Source organism: Taeniopygia guttata, chromosome Z, assembly GCF_048771995.1.
Source record: "Taeniopygia guttata chromosome Z, bTaeGut7.mat, whole genome shotgun sequence".
Lineage (NCBI taxonomy): Eukaryota > Metazoa > Chordata > Aves > Passeriformes > Estrildidae > Taeniopygia > Taeniopygia guttata.
The window spans coordinates 9,544,600-9,564,028 of NC_133063.1; the positions used below are offsets into that span (position 1 = coordinate 9,544,600).

Below are 19,429 nucleotides of genomic sequence, written 5' to 3' on the forward strand. Positions count from 1 at the left end.
CGGGCTCACGGCCTCCTTCACCCTCTACCTGTACGGAGAGCGGCCCAGCGCCGCGGGGACATCGCCCCTTTTTCCCCTCAGCCGCGTGAGGCCCCGCCCCGCTCCGGTACCTGCGGCGCCGCCGCCTCCGCCTCGGGGCCGCCCCGGGCCGGGCCCGACCCTTCCGCCGCCGCTTCCGCCCGCCCGGCCCGTGACGCCGCGCCCCGCCCGGCGTGAGGCGGCCCCTTTGTCCGCGCCCGCCGCGCTCCCACCGCCGACCGCGGCCCGGCCCCGTTTTACTTTCGGTTTCACGGGACTCGGCACAGACCTCCGCGATCCCGCGGGCCGCATCTTCATCCCGTCAGCCAGACCGCGGCACCGGGTGTCACACGTCCAGTCGTTCCTCCAGCGCCGCCGCCCCCGGCAGCGCGTCCCAGTGTGTGACCACCCCTGAATAAATCCTTCCTCACGGCCAACCCGAACCGCAAGGCGCAGATTTGAGGCCACGTCCTCTGCTGCTGTCCATTGAGACCGACCCTCACCTGGCTCTGAGCGCCTTTCCAGAGTCACTGGAGAAACAGGATCTGCCTTCTGCTGGCGGTGCCACACGGGCACAGGCTCTGCATGCACACCTGATCGGCAAAGGCAGCAAACACATCTCTGGATGCAGCCCCGATCAGCAAAGGCAGCAAACACATCTCTGCATGCAGCCCCGATCAGCAAAGGCAGCAAAAGCATCTCTGCATGCAGACCTGATCAGCAAAGGCAGCAAACACATCTCTGGATGCAGCCCCGATCAGCAAAGGCAGCAAACACATCTCTGGATGCAGCCCCGATCAGCAAAGGCAGCAAACACATCTCTGCATGCAGCCCCGATCAGCAAAGGCAGCAAACACATCTCTGGATGCAGCCCCGATCAGCAAAGGCAGCAAACACATCTCTGCATGCAGCCCCGATCAGCAAACGGAGCCTTGCAGAACTGATTTAGTCAAGCTGGTCCCCTCAAGGTATTACCACCTTATTTTTTACCTTTCCAACCTCCCTGCAGTCACTACTACCTGAGCATAATTGAAGTTTTTCGCAACTGTGATCCACGAAAACAAAAAAAACCTGCTGTAGGTATAAAGAATTAACTTTCTAAAGCAGATGACTCACTAAGCACAACAGTGGTTGAAAGTTGGTAAATGACATCCTTGCAGCTGCCAGACGTGAAACGAAAAAGGTGTAAAGCTGCTCTATAAACACAGACAGAACGAACTGGGATTAAGAGTGTGTGGGTGTGCGGATGTGACAATACATCCGTGAAGAATGAATCTGACCTGTCCTAACTGGACAAGAAAATTTTCCAGGTTTGAAATTGGAAATTTCTCCTAATTTCCCATTTCTCCTAATATTCCCATTTTCCTATGTACTGCCCCTCACACATTCTCCACAAGAGGTGTAGTCCTATACAATACATATAGATGTAATATATATAGGACATATATAACATATATGTCCTATATAATACATCATCTATAAATAAATGTGATGGGTCCATCAAATACCTGAATTGGCTAAATCCTTTTTTGTTCAGCTATATGTAGGCTTATGCTACCAGACACTGCACCATCCAAAGAACTTAAAAGTATTTCCCTTCTTATGAAAACATCTTTTTAATGAGTTCACAGGCCTCTGAGTACCTGATGTCCACAACAATGTCATTAAGGCAAGGAAATGAGAGTAAATTCATAGAAGCACAGAATTGTTAGGGTTAGAAGGGACCTCGGGAGATCATCCCATCCAATTCCCCTGTCAAGGCAGGGTCACGTCAAGCAGGTGACACAAAACGTATGTGGAAGATGTACAGACTACAGCTGGGAAATTTAAACATTAGAAATAGTAAAATAAATTATGTAGCTATGTATTTCAGTTGCAAGTACCAAACAGCAAACGAAACAAACAAACAAAATAAATGAAAATAAGCTAAAAATGAGAGAAGTATAATTTCCAACCCCTTAGTACTAGTAAAAAATTTCCAGTGGATTGCCCCACAGTGATTTTTTTTTCTTTTTTTTTTTTTTGGTTATTACTGTTAGGTGACCAGTTTGGATTTTAACTGCATGGAATAGATAACTTGATGAGATCTGTGAAAAGAGATGTTGCAGGAGTAGTTAAGGGCTGCATCTTTGAACTTTCTTTTCAAGATGAGTTAGCACTCTTTAATGGAAGTAACACCACTTGTGAAACAGCTACCCAAGGGACAAAAAAGTATTTTAAAAGCTAAATAAACTTGGTATGATTGAAAGGTTCTGCAGGATGATATACCTGCAGAGTATATAGTGATGTATCTCTAACCCTAGTAGGAATCCACTGCTTGAGCATTAAAGTAATATACTAAGGAATACCAGTTCCTTCTTACAAGTATCTTTCCCTAAATGCTGTGCTCAATGAAGAAACTTAGTTCAGTTCTTTAATATTTATACTTTAAAGCAACAATCCAAGAAATTACAAACATGAAAAAACAGTGCCCTGACTCATGCACTGAGGTTTAGAAGTTCCCACCACCAAAGCAACAATTATTTTTAAATCAATCTCAATTCTAATCACTTTACTACACCAAGTAAAATGGGAAATGTATTTTATAGCTATGCTGTATTAGATTTCTTTGTAATTCAAGAAGTACTGCTTTTGGTGCTACAAAATTAGACAAGTTCTTAGTATTACCAATAATGCTGTCTACAATAACACATCCCTCTTAATGCACTGAGTCTACACATGAAACATCTTACACTTTGTTTTCCTGCTGATGTCACTGAATATGAATTCAAGATTCTCATGTGCCAAGTCAACAAAATCAAGTAATTGGGGTGGAAGCCTGGGAATTGTTTTCATTAAGATTGCAACATTCCTTTAGCATGTGTGGTGTAGAACTTTTCTCATGCTGTTGTCCAGGAAATGACATCTGGGCTTGTGGAGAAACTACTGTAAAATATATGTGGATTGCCAGTCAAATACTAACCTTTACACTTCTTCTAAAATGCAAAAACTAGTTATGCACAATCAGGCAAACAGTAGTAAATTACTTTGCTGAAACATGCCTCTTGACTAATCCAACTATTTTAAACGTATGCTCTTCATAAAGTTTCTAGAATGAATACAAAAAGTATTCAAGTAAAAAGTGTACAAAATTCATAAATTTGTAGATAAATCAATTAAATCCCACATTTAGTATAATTTAAATGATACACCAAAATGAACAGGTGGTATCTCTCAGTAATGGAAGAATAAATCAGAACCTGATTTTCAAAGTAATTCACAGTGAAAACCGTGACCAAAACGAACACAAGAATCTAGGCATATATGAATACAAGCAAGGTGTGAGAGAGGATTGCAAATGCACCCTAGCACAGGCTACTTTTAGGAAGCATATACTTGTGATTTAAAAAAAGTCTATCTATATACACAAACCCTTAAAAAAAACCACAACAAACCCCCATCAGCTGGCATCCAAAGAGCAGTGGCCAAAACAAAAGCTCAGAGTCCCAATGGATACCAGTGACAAGCTTTGTCCCACAGAGATCTGTATAAGGACGAGTGCTACGCAAAACTTTATCTATGAAATAGATGAAGGATCGAGTGCACCCTCACCAAATCTGCTGATGACACTAAACTGAGTGATGTGGTTGACACTCCTGAAGGACAGGATGCCATCCAGAGGGACCTGGACAAGACGACTGTTGCTTTTCCAAACAAGCCACAAAATAAAAGTGTTTATTTTAATCAAGGAATCAACTAGAATTTCCTATAAAATCCAAGTCAGACAGCTTCACATATCCTTACATAAAAATCAAACCCTAACCAAGTAAACCTGACACCTGAGGGAAAAACATGTCTTTTAAATAGACCCCAAAACCACATTCTTTCTGCCTTTTATACTAGGAGTAGTTAAGTAAAATGTACAGTTGAAGTTCTTTCTCAATTGGTGCAGAATCAACCCTAACAAGAAAGATTGTTTTCTTCCACCCTCTCTAAATATGTAAAAAACATTTGGCCTAATTCCTCTATTAATATGGAGGCAGGTGGTGTGCCAAACAAGCACTCTTCTGAAACTTACACCAGGTAAGTTGCCATACCCCTTCCTACTCCCCTGCCCCCAAACCAGTGAAGCACCTAACAAATGGATTTTCCAGTAAGATTTAAACCAGTTTTAATTGCCTTGACATGAAATAAAACTAATGAAAGACTATCAGTGTAACAAAAGACATGGTCTTCCATATAATGACTCGCAAAAGGAAAATGGTTAGGTTGGTGCACTAGGATGGCTCTGAAATTAAATTTCCCCCACCCATTCCTCACCCAAGAATCTTCCAGTGCAGAGTATGTAAAGCCCAAAAACAAAGCAGTGAAAACTGTTGAATATAGCTAACCAGATAATCAAGTAGAAACTTTAAATAATGTTAGCCATGCTCTAGACAGAATGTTTGATCAGTATCTGTAGGATGAACCAGTAACCAAATCTAGGGTGGTACCTAGAAATAAAATTAAACTAAAATAACTAAACCACGACAAAGAACACCAAACCCTCCAAAAACAAAACAAAAAACAAAAACAAAAAAACCCCCCAAAAACCCAACAAAACTCCAACTTCCCCCAAAAAAAGAAACCACAAAAAAAACAACCCAAAAAAAACCCCAAAAAAACAAACCCACAAACCCAACAAGAAACAAATACACACACACTAAAAAAAAAAAAAAAACAACACCAAAACCATCTCCCCCAAAAAACCCCAAACTAAAAAAACCCCTAAAACCCCTACAGAACAAAACAAAGAAATTTAACACAAAACTCCTCATAAGACTAGAGAAAGGAGAGTGATAGAGGGGGAAAAAAGATAATAAGGTAGTATTATCGGTAAAAGACACTCTTTCTGAAAACAACTCTAGCTCCAGGATAAGCTGGAACAACTATGAAATTAACTTATTCCAGAATTTCAAAGCACAATGATTAGTGCACTTATTAAGGCAGTGCCACACAGGTTGCATTTCACTTCCCAAGAAAAATTATTTAGAATCTGACCAATACCCACCCCTTTTGAGACATGTCAAGCCAAGAAGTTAGTTCACTATGACGTGTCATACTTGTATACAATTTAAGACACAGATTACATGTTAAACTAAAGTTAATCAAAATGCAGTATTTACACACAACAAAGCTTAAGGTGAAGCCATCAACAGCCAGTCTCACAAGCAGTTCAATGTCAAAATTACTCCTTTCTGTGTGCCACAATTACAGTAGTGATCCAAGTATCATTGAACATTTAATACCCAGTACTCTACTGACCCCCAAGCAAACTAATTTGCCAATGTGCCAAAAAAGCATTAGGGAAACACATGCACACAACTAGACATTGCTATTTTGAAGCTGCACCACTGAACAAGAAGTTCCAATTTGTAAAAGCTTCAATTCCCAATTCAAAAACAAGAAAATACGTCGACTGTGGGGGAAAAAAAATGCGCAAAAAAAAAAAAAAAAAAAAAAGCAGCAAGCAGCTTTGAACACTCAGCTAGGCTCTATCTCTAAAGTCAGAAGAAATAAGACATCCTACCTTATACAGAAATTGGCAAAGCCATTGCTATTATTTATTAACTGAGAGCATCAATATGGCAAAGCAATACAAGCAAAAATAAAAACACAACACTAAAGACAAATTTATCATTAAATGTCTAAAAAATTGCCTGGAGAAAACTGCGTACCTTACTACAATAGAGACAGTTCAAAAAGTAACTCTGAAAACCGACTGCTATATCTGCAAAGCAATACATCTTTGTGTAGTAAAAGCAATATATAAAAACCCTGCATTGTGCTTCTTGTGAATGAAACATTCACATAAATCTCACCTTGTCACTGTCATCAGTACAAATGTGATCTTGATGGATTGAGTGGCATTGAAACGATGGACCAATACTACCTGGAAAACAAGGAGGGAAGGGAGAAAAAAAAATAACTAAAATGATAACCCAATTTCTGTGAACACTAAAAATAAAGGTAAATTTCGTAAACTGTCTTTCCTCTAAGATTTAGTTACCAAACAGCTAGGTCTGATAACAGAACAGGCATCAGAGAGACATTTTACAAGTGTGCCTATGTCTTCGCATATATTTTTTTACAAATTTTAAATGGAATAGAAATTACAGCTAGCTCATCAATCCAAAAAAAAAACCAAATGCAGTAAAGTACATATGCACATATAAAAATAAGGAGAAGCTATGCAATTCAAGTTTATATACTGTACTACAGAACATTTTCAGCACCCCGGCTAATCACAAACCACCACCCTCTTTCCAGCAATAAATTAAGAAAAAAAGAGGAAAATTCCAAGGTTAAAGTTTTGATTGTGTCCAGCTTTCTTATAATGGAATTTCTGCCTGCTTAATATTTCTATACAAGTTTCTTCAGGCCTAGGAACAAAAGGGACAGTACACACCTACAAAGGTTTACCCCAATCCTGAGACTTCTGTCCGAAGAATCTATGAAAATATTTCACAAAGCTTCTTTCTGATTTACCAAGTCAGAAAAAAATATTATTTTGTCGTAGGAGTCATTGTAGTGCGTTGAACAGAAGTAGTGCATGATTATAGTGTGTATTTTTGGTAGGAAGGGAAGGCAAAGAAGAAATCACTACATAGTTGAAGTTTAAAGGTGAAAATGGAAAAGATGAACCTGTTTTCAACTGCTCTAAATATGCAGTGCTCCCCTTCCACTTGATTTAGACTTTTGCAAGCCACAAGTGTTTCACTACAAGCACTCCATTTTCTTGAACTCAAATCAGTTCAACCTCAAAAGCAAGCTACAAAACTCAGCAGAATACAGTGTTAAAGGTATTGCTTAATATCTTTCTGATTACCCCAGGGGAAGAATTGATATAAAACACAACCTTTTGAATTGGTCTAAAATAAGAAAATAGGGGGAGAAAAAAATTAAAGTTCAGCCAGATTACAACAAATACGCATAAACTTGTTCCAGGCATCCACGGCGTGTGGATATTGAAAGGAACATTACTCCCGAACACATTAAAATCGCCGGTGTGGAAGCTGCTACCTGCTATGGCCGCGGCGGGGACGCGGGACGGCTCCGGGGAGCGCGGCCCGCGCTGAGGGGATGCCGCCCTCACAGCCCTCCACCTCCCCTCAGGCCGCAGCGACAAATGCCGAATAAACCAAACATCGCAGCAGCTTAAATAAAGGGTGCGCGGACAGGGGCGCGGACCTGTCTTGCCCAATGGGAATAAACCAGAGAGGAGTGACATTGGTTATAGCAACCTATGATAACATAGCTGGGGTGGGCACAAGGTCTGGGGACAAATAGAAAAGCTGGAGCAGAGCGAATGATACAGAACTTTCTGGAAGAAACTGGGGGTGGTTATAGGATTGACAGCCAAGAAAACTCGGACTGATGGAACCAAAAAAGGAGAAAACAGGGAGAGGTGAAAAGATTGACAGATAACTGAGGAGCCCAGTGGTGAGAACTTTTGGGGTAAGCAACTTGGATCAAACCAACTGTAAGGGGACACAGAAGATAACTAACATTAATAAAAACTGACTAAATCAAACCACACTGTAACAGTGGACCTTGCATTACAGGCTACATTATATACTTTACAGTTAGGCTTTTCATGAACCGCGATCGCATGCACCATCACAGTAGCTATAACTGATACCAACAGTAGCAACATAGCTCCAGTAGCAGTTTCTGGTTACTTAATGCAACATAAGACACCTGGGCAGCTCATCAGTTTTCATTATGCCATACCTTCAATTCTAACAATATCCATATTACCAAAAAAAAAAAAAAAAAAAAAAAAAAAGTGGGTTTTATCTACATGTTTCAGTCAAACTCAACTGTTCTGCATACAACCAACCAATCTGTTCTGCAGTTAGCAAAGAATATGTTAATGTCTTCCTTTAAAATCTTTTTGTTTTTTCTTAACAGGATTGTTCATGGCCTTTATGACATATTTGTTTCATTTGCAGTCAACTAATACCTAACAGTACAATAACAAGATATCAAACACAAGCCCTAACTGTGAGAAGTGAAGGCATTACACATATCCTGGCTGCTCTGCACCAGTGAGCTGGCTGACCTCACCAACAGCCTCACCAAAAGCTGCTTTTGGGTAAGGGTTTACATCAAAGACAGCACTGATAATACAGTCCCTTGAATGGGCCAGCAGAGGTAACAGATCTGAAGTCACTGACACAGCAGACTACCAGCTAAAGGCTCTGCTTCATGACAGTGCAATCTATAATGTTGAGTTAAATGGTCGGGGAAGTCCTGCAGGACTTCTCTGATCTTAAAAATATTTTTATATTTATACACATAAAATACAAAAGCAGTTTTTAATAACTGAGCTATGTTTTTAAAGCATTTTCTTTCTGACAGACTGCACCGAGACAAACCTGAAGACAGGTTAATCACATTTCATCTACCTGCAAGGAACATCAGAGTCAGAATCTCAAAAGATGACCTCAGCAGCTCTCTAGTCTGTGTCAAAGACTTTTCAATTGTTAAAGATGCCCAAGGACTGAAAGGAACAAAAGCCAATTTGCATTGCACCCACTGCAGGGAGTAGATAAAAATTCACTTAAACTATCTTCATATCCCCAAATTTACAGGGAATTTCAGTCCAACTCAAGACCAACTGCACTCCAGGGCTAGCATATCCTAGGGCTACTACAATCAAAGCTTTAATTCTGACTGAAGAATTATCACTGCAAGGTTGACTTAGAGTAGGGAAAATGCCATAAAGACTCCTACATAACCGGCAGAATGTAGCAGGCGGGCCCTGCCCACAGCACCTTCCCAAACTTCCTTGCTACTGTTCAGGAGATGCAACTGTGAGGTCTCATGCCCATCATTTTCTCAAACCTAATCCCAGTTTGAACTTCCTCTCTCTCACAATCCAAAGCAATTTCCATGCTGTGCAAGTAACAGGGCACTTTGTAACAGTCAGCTGGCTCACAGCTTCTAATACCTAGGTGACAAAAAAGAGTAGTCTCAATTTATTGAGACACCACCAAAACACAGCAGGCATATGTGAAACATTACATCAGGCATCCCTTCACCACTACCAGTATCAAGACAGGGTAGAGAGTAATACCCTTCAATTGATGCACTATATTTATATATATAACCTCTTTAAACACAGTTAAATTCTTTTGCACGCCCTTCTTCAAATATAATGAGATACCCAGCTTAGTATTATGACTTGCATTCTAGTTCTTTAGTAACAGGCAAGAAAGGAAGAGTGCTGTTCTCCCCAGCTACCACAGGAAAGGGATTGTTTTTCTTCTAAACCCACACATTAAACTGAAAAGCAAAAAGAATCTTCAGAATTTCATGGGTGCTGTCTGACTTCTGCATTTTAATAAAAGGAAAATCAGTATCAGGCTTGAAAGGCCTGCTTCATTCTTCCTAATTTAAACCATCCAAACACGCACAATGCTGGTCCAAAGGAAAAAGAGGAGTGAATGCAAACCTTTTAATACAGTAACTTCAGTGCTACTGGAATTATCTCATTGTTTATAAGAATGACACTGATAAGACTCTCCAGCACCAGTCTCATTAGGAAATTGTTTGTGTCTGACATCTGTACTATTAAACCTACTCTATCTAGAGTGAAGCTGTTGAGTCTTGCTAACTTGCATGAATCAGACAAGTTCTGGGCTAAATGTTTAATTTGCAGACTAGAATTTGGAAAGAAGGAAATGCATGGAAACAAAATCTAAATTGGATCAAGCTTAGACTCTTAATTAACTGCTCCCTTTAAAAAAAACTGTGAATTGAATGGAGTATATATATATCTGGTGAGATAAAGCCATGGATGGCTAGTCTACTTGAAAAAATACAAGGAAGGGAAGTTAAATTATCTATGATCTAGGAGCCTCAACTTCCAACAAAATAATGCAAACCACTCCTGCAGATTATTGTAATATGCTAGTCAACAATGTTCCTCTACCTGTGGCACATTATTTAGATTTTAGATGCTCCTTCTAATTCAAGAACCTTTCAAACTGCAATGAAGAAATTATTCAATGGATAAACAGAACAAAACAAAAAACAAACAGTTAAAACAGAAAAGTTAGAGATGAGTTCAATAAAAGATACAGCTACTCAGGTTGGTCAAGTAAGAACAAGGCTGCAAATTATATTATAATACTTTTAAACTTCATTCCCTATGTATGCAAATCTGATCACAAAGAAGAAACATGACGCATTGTATGCTAGCTCCATACAATTCATATTAGGATTGTCATTCTGCCCTTCTTTCTTTCACTCCTTTTTTTATAAACTCTAACAAATTGTAATTCCTGTGGATTTGCATCCAACTTTAACTTAGGTTGTCGAAAGAATTTACTACACTCTAGGAAGAGCTAATATTTTTCAGTTGCATGATATGGGACACAAACACTGATAATTTAAAGCATGGAGTATTACCTATCTAAAGCATTGTTAAAGCTCTGGAACACTTTCTAGCCAGGAACCAGCCTAAAGTCACTAGAGCAGAAAAAAAAGGTAAAATGCCTCCTGAATTTCTTTCCTTCCTTTCCTCCTGTTTCCTCAACTTCTCAAGAAATCCATGCTCTTGTCAAACTGCAACCAGCACAGGTTTGCTGGTGTCTTCTGAGTTCTGGTGCCCCCTTCCATACCCTGGCCCAGTCAATCTTACTGGTTTCCCCACCACAATGCTCAGCCAGGGAATGCTGTCCCCAGTTCCACACACCCAGTGAAAACTTTAGATATGTAGTAATCATCAGGAAGCATGGCAACACTCTGCAAGAAAAGTTCCCCTCAGCTTTTCTTTTTTCTGCAGCTATCAGAGAAACACACAGCATGCTTACTAACCAGCAAGAAAATGGGATGAAAATGACACAACTGAGAGTTCAAAACAAAATCTGGGCCTACATTAATTGCATTTAAATTATGTGTATCTTCCAGTCAAACTTCTGACTGAAGGACACCTCTCAGACACTTCTAGAGAAAAGGAGGAACCTAAAAGGTTCTCTATATTTTAAAATCTTGAAGTCTGACAAATTTCAACAATACCAGAGCTTAAAAAAAGAACAGACAAACTTACTTTAGTACAGCAAAAAGCTTGAATGTGAGGCAGGCCTCTGCTTCATAAACAAAACTCATCTATAAATCAGAACTGAAGAAAGATCTTTTTTACCTGAAGTTTCTGCTGTGTCTCTACAAGACTGCATAAACACTTTTACTTCAAGGAACATTTAATTTAAATTTGCAGATACAAACCGGACAGCTTACTCCAGGAACTGTCCACAAAATGGCCCTTACAGCAGCCATCTAATACAACCCTATCTACAAACCGTTACCTTAGTGTTGAAAATTTTACGTTATTTGGAAGTAGATATCGGTAGCTTGAATTGTTAGGATGCAAGCTGGACTTTATCTGAACTATAAGGCTATGCTGTGTAAGTCAAAGAGGTATTACAGTAAAACCTGGAACTAAAAATCTTAACATTAATAATAGTTAGTAAAGAGAAACCCAGCAACTTAAATAGTATTTTAAAATAAATAGCTAGGCTGGACGGCCCATAGATTGCGGTTTATGAACTGTAACAACTGTATTTCAACATGGACTATAAAACCAACAGAAACTCCCACCAAAACCAACCTAAGATGTGTGAAGATGACCACATGGCACCTACTTGGTAACAAACAATGCACCGATGAAGAGCAAGACCCCAGACTGTAACACTGCTGTTTGTACAGACTGTCACACGAGAGATGGCAAATAAACCTACCTAATGGAGATGAGAACATAGCGTCAAAAATTTCTTCAACACGCACATAATAATGGCCCCCTCACCTCATACAAGTACTGTTGCCTAGCTGTTGCCTTCTTCCTTCTCCACTAACTTAGCAGCTACATGTTTTTTTAGTGAAGAGAACAACTACACTTCAGATGGACTGGTAACCCACAGAGTCAACCATATGGTTTAATCCCCTCCACAGCAGTTTGGGACAAAGAAAGAGGCCACTGCTTTGGCAGCCACCCAACTTCACCTTGCAAGGTCCAAATTCTGAAAATATTTGCATATTTTTAAGCTAAACACATACCTGCAAAAGAAAAAAAAAAGTGAGTCACTTTCACAGGATAAAGTGTCTGAAGGATTCAAATCAGCAGCAGCTTCCTTCCCCACATACCCTACAGCTCAAGTTGGGTATCAAGTACAACATCAAAAGATTTTTTCCTGAACTAACAATGCAGCATTACTGAATAACCAAAGACTCAATAACCATGAAGTATTCTAAAATTTCTGGTTCCATATCTTTATAGTGCACATACAAAAGCAAGGATTGTTTTTCATAGATTTATTGACAGCAGTTGCTTTGCTCTGGGGATCATTTTTTCCTGCTTATTCAAGGAGCTGCTCAGCAAGAAATCATCCGGTGAAAAATTTACAGCATCAATAAACCTTCAGGAAATTAGCTTAATGCAGAAATGCTACCACACCCATAAACATAGTACCAGTATTTTACTGGTGGTCTTAACACTCAAAATGTCAAGACATGAACTGTATCTGAAAAGACTACACAACCAAGCATCAACAAAATGTTAGCAGGGTGTTAAGTCTGGTTCCTAGCAGAAGGTCACAACTAGAAAGAACTATATAAATAAGTACAGTAAAAGCACTATTTGTGTCAGATAGGCTATTTAGACCATTACCTCTCTGTTACCTTTGTATCATCCTATTTCTGATGAACCGAGTTCATAAAAATCGCACTGTTTCCAGCTGTCTCATTCAAGTGTCAAACATGGAAGACTGACAATAAATCAGGACCAGGAAATCATTTAAGAACTTTGCAACCAAAAAACCTGCATCAGATGACAGTTCAAGTCCACTGAGAAAATTCACTACTCATTCATTAGGGTACAAGCTAATTTCAAAGAATCATAGAGCCATTTGGATTTTAAGGAACCTTTAAATACCATTTAGTCTAGCTATCATTAGACCAGGTTGCTCAAAACACTTTCCAACCTGCCTTTAATACTTTCTGAGATGGAATTTCTACAACTTTTCCACAACATCCACATGAGGGCAACCAGCTCCAGTATTTTTCCACCCTCATTGTTAAAACTTTCTTCCTTCTATCCTCCTTGTATTACTAAGTCTAGCTTCTTTCCATTAAAAACCACAAAGACCACAGAGCTGGATGCAGTACTACAGATGGGGTCTCAACAGAGTGCAGCAGAAGGAGCAGAATCACCTCTCTTGACCTGCTGGCCATGCTTCTCATGAGACAGCTGAGGACATGGTTGTGAGTTGTAAACACACACTGCTGGCTCATGTGAATGTTCATCCACCAGTACACCCAAAGTCTTTTTTTGCAGGGCTGCATTCAGTTAATTCATCCACCAGCCTCCATGGAAATGGGGGATTGCACTGACCCTGAGCCAGGACCTTGCACTTGGCCTTGTTAAACCCCATGAGGTTCACATGGCTCAATGCCATCTAGAGATGGATGGCATCCCTTTCATCAAACCTATCAACTGCACCAGTCACGGTGGTGTCATCCACAAACTTGCTGAGGTTCTGCTCAATTATTTTATGCCATTGGTTAAGGTATCAGAATGTCCCAGTAGAGACCCCTAAGAGACACTAGTCAGTACTGGCTTTCACACAGATACTGAACTGTTGACTGAAACTCTTGGGACATGGCCAGCCAGCTTATGTCTTACCCATCAAACAGTACATTCACCAGATCCCACTCCCTTCAATTCAGCAACAAAAACACTGTGCGGGACCCTGTCAAAATGCTTTGCAGAAGTCCAGGGGGATATCTGTAGCTCTTCCCTTGTCCACTGATGCAGTCAGGACTCCATCATAGAAGGCTGTGAAATTAGTCAGGCATGACTTGTCCTCGGTGAAGAAGCCCTGCTGTATGTCTCCAGGCACCTCCATGTCTTCCTTATGATTTGACCTAGCTACCAGTAGGATCTGTTCTATGATCTTGTAGGGCACAGAGGTGAGGCTGACTGGTCAGTAATTTCCAGGGCCCCTCTTTTTACCCTTTCAAAAATGGTGTGTCCAAAAGAAAGCCAAAAGTTGGAATTACTGCTTTTGGGTACATGAATCTCAACCATCTCAACTGCTCTAAGGACATCAGAAATAACACCTAATATATAAGCCAACCTTTGTGTGGGGAAGGGAACAATTTTCCAAAAACTGACTTAGTCCCACAATCAGTACATGTTTCTTAAGGGGTAATCTACCTGTACACTCTGCAGATAATTCCATGCTGCTGCAGACAAGATGTACAGATTCAGAAGAGATTACTCCCATGGCCATGGCAGTCAGGTACTGGAACCAAGTGAACACAATCACCAGTTCCTCCGCCTCTAAGTTGTCATTCTCCTTAGATCTCCTCTCATGATAAAATAATTCTGAGATGATTTTCTGAAGAACTCACATAAACTTAAGTTACAGCTTGAAGCACGTGACCTCTGCAGCTAAAGCACAAAAACATGCTTCCTCTTAACTGCTGTACTACAAGACTCTTACAATACCCACCTAGCAAAGAATACTTGAGACACAAAGCTTGATGCTTTAAGACACAGAGATTCAAGGCAAGCAATGTCTTTAATCGGTATTCTCCCCTGTGTACCGTAAGATTCACAGCTCCTACACGGGAGTTAACTCTACAAAATAACAAAAATAATTAATAGTTCATTAACAAGCTAAAAGGAAACTTGCTTTCTGCATTAAAATCCTGCAAGAGACGGACACTATTGCTAAGAAACTCTGAACAGCATCTCCAGTTTGTGGTGCCTGGTCCTTTGCTTAGTAGTTAGTCACAGTTTCCTTGCTGCTCCCTGAAGGCTGTTTCATTGGGATTGCTTCTGTACAAGTGCAGTCTAGCAAAGGATGCTCGCAGCCTTCATATGCACATTTACTGCAATTCCAGAAAGAACAGTAACATTAATTTATACACAAAGAGTGAGGTGAAACTCACCACAGAAAATAGTACTGAAGGGCCAAAATATAGCCTTTTCATAAGAAGCCTCTCCTCAAAGCAATTCACTATCTACTTAGAAATAAGGAAACTTTTTGTCTGTTCTTGTCATTTTTCAGAAAAAGGCTAACAGCAGTACCAAAAGCACAAAAGGCGTCCAAATACAGTTACTATAAAGCATATGCAAACAGCTAGAAAAGGAGAGAAAACAGGTATTTCAAAACTCAAGGCTGACTTTTACTGAAAGTAAATCAATTGCAGAACAAAGAATAAAACTGGCAAGCCACAAAGCATTTAAAAAAAGATAAAATCTTTTAATCTTGTCCTGGAATTTAGTTTTCATCAACCACTGTGTGGGAGCTGAAGCAAGAGATGCAAATACCAAGCACAACTACATTAAAGGCCCAGTATGAGCATAAAGGATCACACAGATATCCTCTACACTTTCCATCTTTATAGGAATTTGAATTACTAGTTTTGAAGATTCAGTTGTCTTGAATTTCTGAGCCTCCTGAATCTTAGTTATTTTTCAAAAGCTACCTGAAATTTCAAGCCATTTGTTTTTGTCTATTTGTAACTATATTATTAAACTGATTTTATTGAAATTAATCTTGAGAATTTCATTTAGTCTCTAAAAGATAAAAACTTGCTTATATAAACTTTCTGGATGCAATGAATAAAGGGTTTTCTATGGCTTACATTTATTGTTACCAACATAAACCAGCCATCATTACCACAACAAAACTAAACAGGCATAGAAGCACAATATTAACTCTAAACCTTACCTTGCTGGTCCCTGCCTGTTTCTTTATGGTGTCACTTATGAAATCTAGAATTAATTTGCACAAAGGCTGTGGCAGCTATTTGGCTGGGGTTTTCAGTTTTGGTCAGGTTGGATGGGAGAACAGAATACTTCAGTGATAAAAATTTTGTTGGTGCCAATTCCTGTTGACACAGATAGGAAAGAGTAATGAAGTCCAATCAGTGAGATCCCAGAAACAAAGATTTAAATGCATCTCAATTATTTATTATTTTGTCTTTTATTCTCACAGTATATTCAATCTAACCATAAAGTGAAAGGTAATAAAGAGGCATTTCCTACTTAGGAACTGACCTTGCAAATATCTGTTTGAATCGATTCAAAGCATGGTTAAAGGGGCATGATCAAGCCACCTCTAGGAAATTGCTTCAAATGGAGAGAGCCTAAGCTCCCCCCAAAGACAGCTGATTTAATGGAACGTGCAAACCTGAACACAATCAAAACCGGTCTGAGAGAGAACCCAGAGAAGTGAGAGTTAAATAGTGCTGTTACTGTGTATGAGCTCTCCACATCCCTCACCTCCCTACAGCCCATTATGTGCTTACAACTGCAACTTACATTAATAATCAGTAAGGAATTACTTGCCCCAACAAAATGAAAAAGTTAATTTATATTTGACAGGCCATGAAATAACTTTCTCTCTTCCTGTCTTTGTTTTGTTCCAATTAGTAAGCATTTGTCCCAGTCTTGTGTCAAAGAAAACCATGTTAACAATCAACATTTTATCTTTTTCTCATACATGCAGAGTGTAAGACCATCAGCAGCCTGAGACACCACACCAACTTCTCAAATAATCATAGAAAATGTTTATTAATATTTCTGTCCCCTGAACAAACCAAGCTATCAGGGTAACATAGAAGTTACTTTGGAGGAAAAGAACAGGTCAACAGAATTTTTCTTTTAACCCAGTGCTGCTGGTAGTAAATTATAATAGAGATTTCAATTCCACAATATCACAGTTTTCCTCCCTTTCTGGATATATCCTGTCTCAAGCTGACAAGTCTTTTCTAAAGAGAGAAATATTTTGAGGAACATCAACTTGGTTTATCACAAATAGCAGTATCATTGTCATCAATAAGAAAAAGCTTCTGAAAAAATAAGAAAATTTGATATTTATATATCATCAAATGATGACTGTTTCTCTGAGAAAGCAGACTCGAGTTTTTGGAGTAACATTCAGTAAGTAAATTACATTACGCTTTACAGAGGAACAATTCTGTGCTAATTCTGTCATGTGGAATTCCTTGCAACTCCTTTTTTTGTACTCTGGCTTTTAAAACCAAGATGCACTACTGCTTACTATGTCCAGTTTTGATATTCCTTTTCCAAGATGCCCAGGCATTTCCATACCTCCCAGGGACCTCTCCAGTCCCTCTCATCACCTATATCCCACTTAACCTTGTCCACACTCTATGCTCATTTACAAAACCTTTTTCTTCTGGACTGCCTATCCTGAGGAAGGATATCAACTGGTATATAATCCCCAGTTTAGTTCTGGTGCAAATGTGGGAGACAGTTATTACAGGCATAACCAACAGGTAAAACTACAAGTAATTCAGCCAGCAATCAGGTGTGCAGAAAGCATAAGGTTTCTTGCTTTCATTTTCCAGCCTTTTAGAAATCTGGCTTATTTTTTTGTAATTTTGAGTTTTAAAGGTTAATTTAAAAGGATATCCATAAGGACAGTAAATCAGAACACTGGCACATTATTCAGTGAACAGGAGACCAAGCCTGTGCCAAATTTGAAATCTGAAAAACATATCGGATAACTAGAAATTTTTCAATGAAGAAGTACTCTGAAAAACTTGCATTTAAAACCTTCGCTTCCTGTCCTGTCACAAGCCTTGGCAGTAAATCTCTGCTCATCTTTTAAACCTCCTTTTGAAAGGTCACAGTAAGGTCTTCCTGGAGGACTTCTCCAGACTGAACAACCCCAACTCTCAGGCTTTCCTCCAAGGAGAAGATGCTTCAGCCCTCTGACCATTTTTGTGGACGTGCTCTGGACCCATTTCAACAGGTCCATGCCTTTTCTGTACTGAGGTCCACAGAACTGGGTGCAGTATTCCCACTGGGGTTTCATAAGAGCAGAGAAGAGGGGCAAAATCACTTCAGGATACAATTAACTTCTGAAGCCAAAATGCATTCTCTCTGTTCTGGACCCTGGAGATTGCAGAATGCATCTTCTAAAGTCCTTCCAAATTTCACACAAGAAAAATTCTTTAGTCTCTCCAGCAATAACAGCAGACAGAAAAGCTATTTTGAAAACAACCTAGGAGAGAGATGAAAACTTTCCAGGGTTAAATATGCTTCTTTTTCAGGGTAAGAACACCCACACTCCCCTACTGAGTATTGCAAATAGGGCAACTTTTCAGTATGGTTGGATCAGTTATTATTATCAGTCATTATTGCACAATGTTGTCTTTTCTTTTTTAAAAACAAAGAAATTGATCTATCTACATTCCATAGGCTACCAGGTATCAGCAAGATCATTAAATATTAACATAAGCACTTGCCTGCTACATATTCAACACTCAGGTCAGGAATCTGTCAACTATGGAATGAGTTAAATTTGTAAATGGGAGAAAATGTTTACATTTATTTTACCTTTGTTATATGTCAATAACTCTAGTAAAGAAACTCTGGAAGCTTTGATGCTACAGAACAAATGGATAATCTTGTTTCAGTACTGGTCAGTAGCAATTCTGTCTGGAGAGAGCATAGAAGGTAACACTTCATTTCTCCTTTTGGCCCAGCCAAACAACAACAAAAAAAGCTCACAACAAACAATAGTTTTGGAACCCTGGATCTGCAGGTTGCATGTGGATGGTATTAACAAGTGAAGAGTAACAGATCCATCCCCCATAAATTTGCCCTATTCTCAGTCCTCTGCTTTTCATATTCACGAAAAGTAACTAATAACTAATTATTACTAATTACTATTGTAATTAGTTATTGTTTATTGTATTAGTTATTAGTAATAACAATTACCATTGTAATTGTTATTACTAGTAACATAACTAATTCAAACTCTGTTCAGTTTTTCACTATAATAATCCTTGTATTTTCTAAAACTCATCAAAGGTTCTCAACAGAAAAGAATATTTTCTTCTTGGAAAGAGTATATTAACAAAATCAGCTCCAACTAACATGTTATTCTGAAATCACTGCAGGTAATAACCATCAGAAAGGTAATGTACCTTTCTGTCAATTATCTATTCAAGCAACACAAGCTGGATTGCATCCCTCTGTCTGTGTTAAATATTTGGAATCAAATGGCCTAATGTAGCCAACATCAAAACTAACAGGATGGGTGATACCAAGGGTAAACGTTAGCTGCCTTTGGCTCTATAAAATATACAGCATAGAGGCAGTTTCTCATTAATTCACAGCATACAGAATACACATACATAAAGATTTTTCTACCTGGAGATCCACTGAGACAGCCACACAGCCCCATTTTTTGGACAGTACATTCTACTTGTCAGTGTTTTAAAAGACAAGATTACTGAGAAGTTCTCAGAAGGGCATTTCTATTCCAAACCTTCTCACAACAAAGGGCAAAAAATGCAGAAAAATGAGATGCCATAGTAATATGCTGTCTAAGAAAAATAA

The 19,429-nt window shown here is 39.2% G+C and overlaps 1 protein-coding gene across 3 annotated transcripts in view; it reads right to left on the reverse strand.

Annotated features, from left to right (window-relative positions):
• RNF38 (ring finger protein 38) overlaps positions 1–19,429 on the reverse strand; it is a 106,733-nt gene that overhangs the window by 43,759 nt on the left and 43,545 nt on the right. The window contains exon 2 of one of the 3 annotated variants that reach the window (XM_012577373.5): positions 5,859–5,929. In XM_012577373.5, coding sequence (XP_012432827.5) covers positions 5,859–5,929 — 71 coding nt within the window. Of the gene's footprint in view, positions 1–110; positions 218–521; positions 987–5,858; positions 5,930–19,429 lie in introns of those variants that run through there. The other 2 variants (XM_072921664.1, XM_030257657.4) reach the window with 2 other exon arrangements.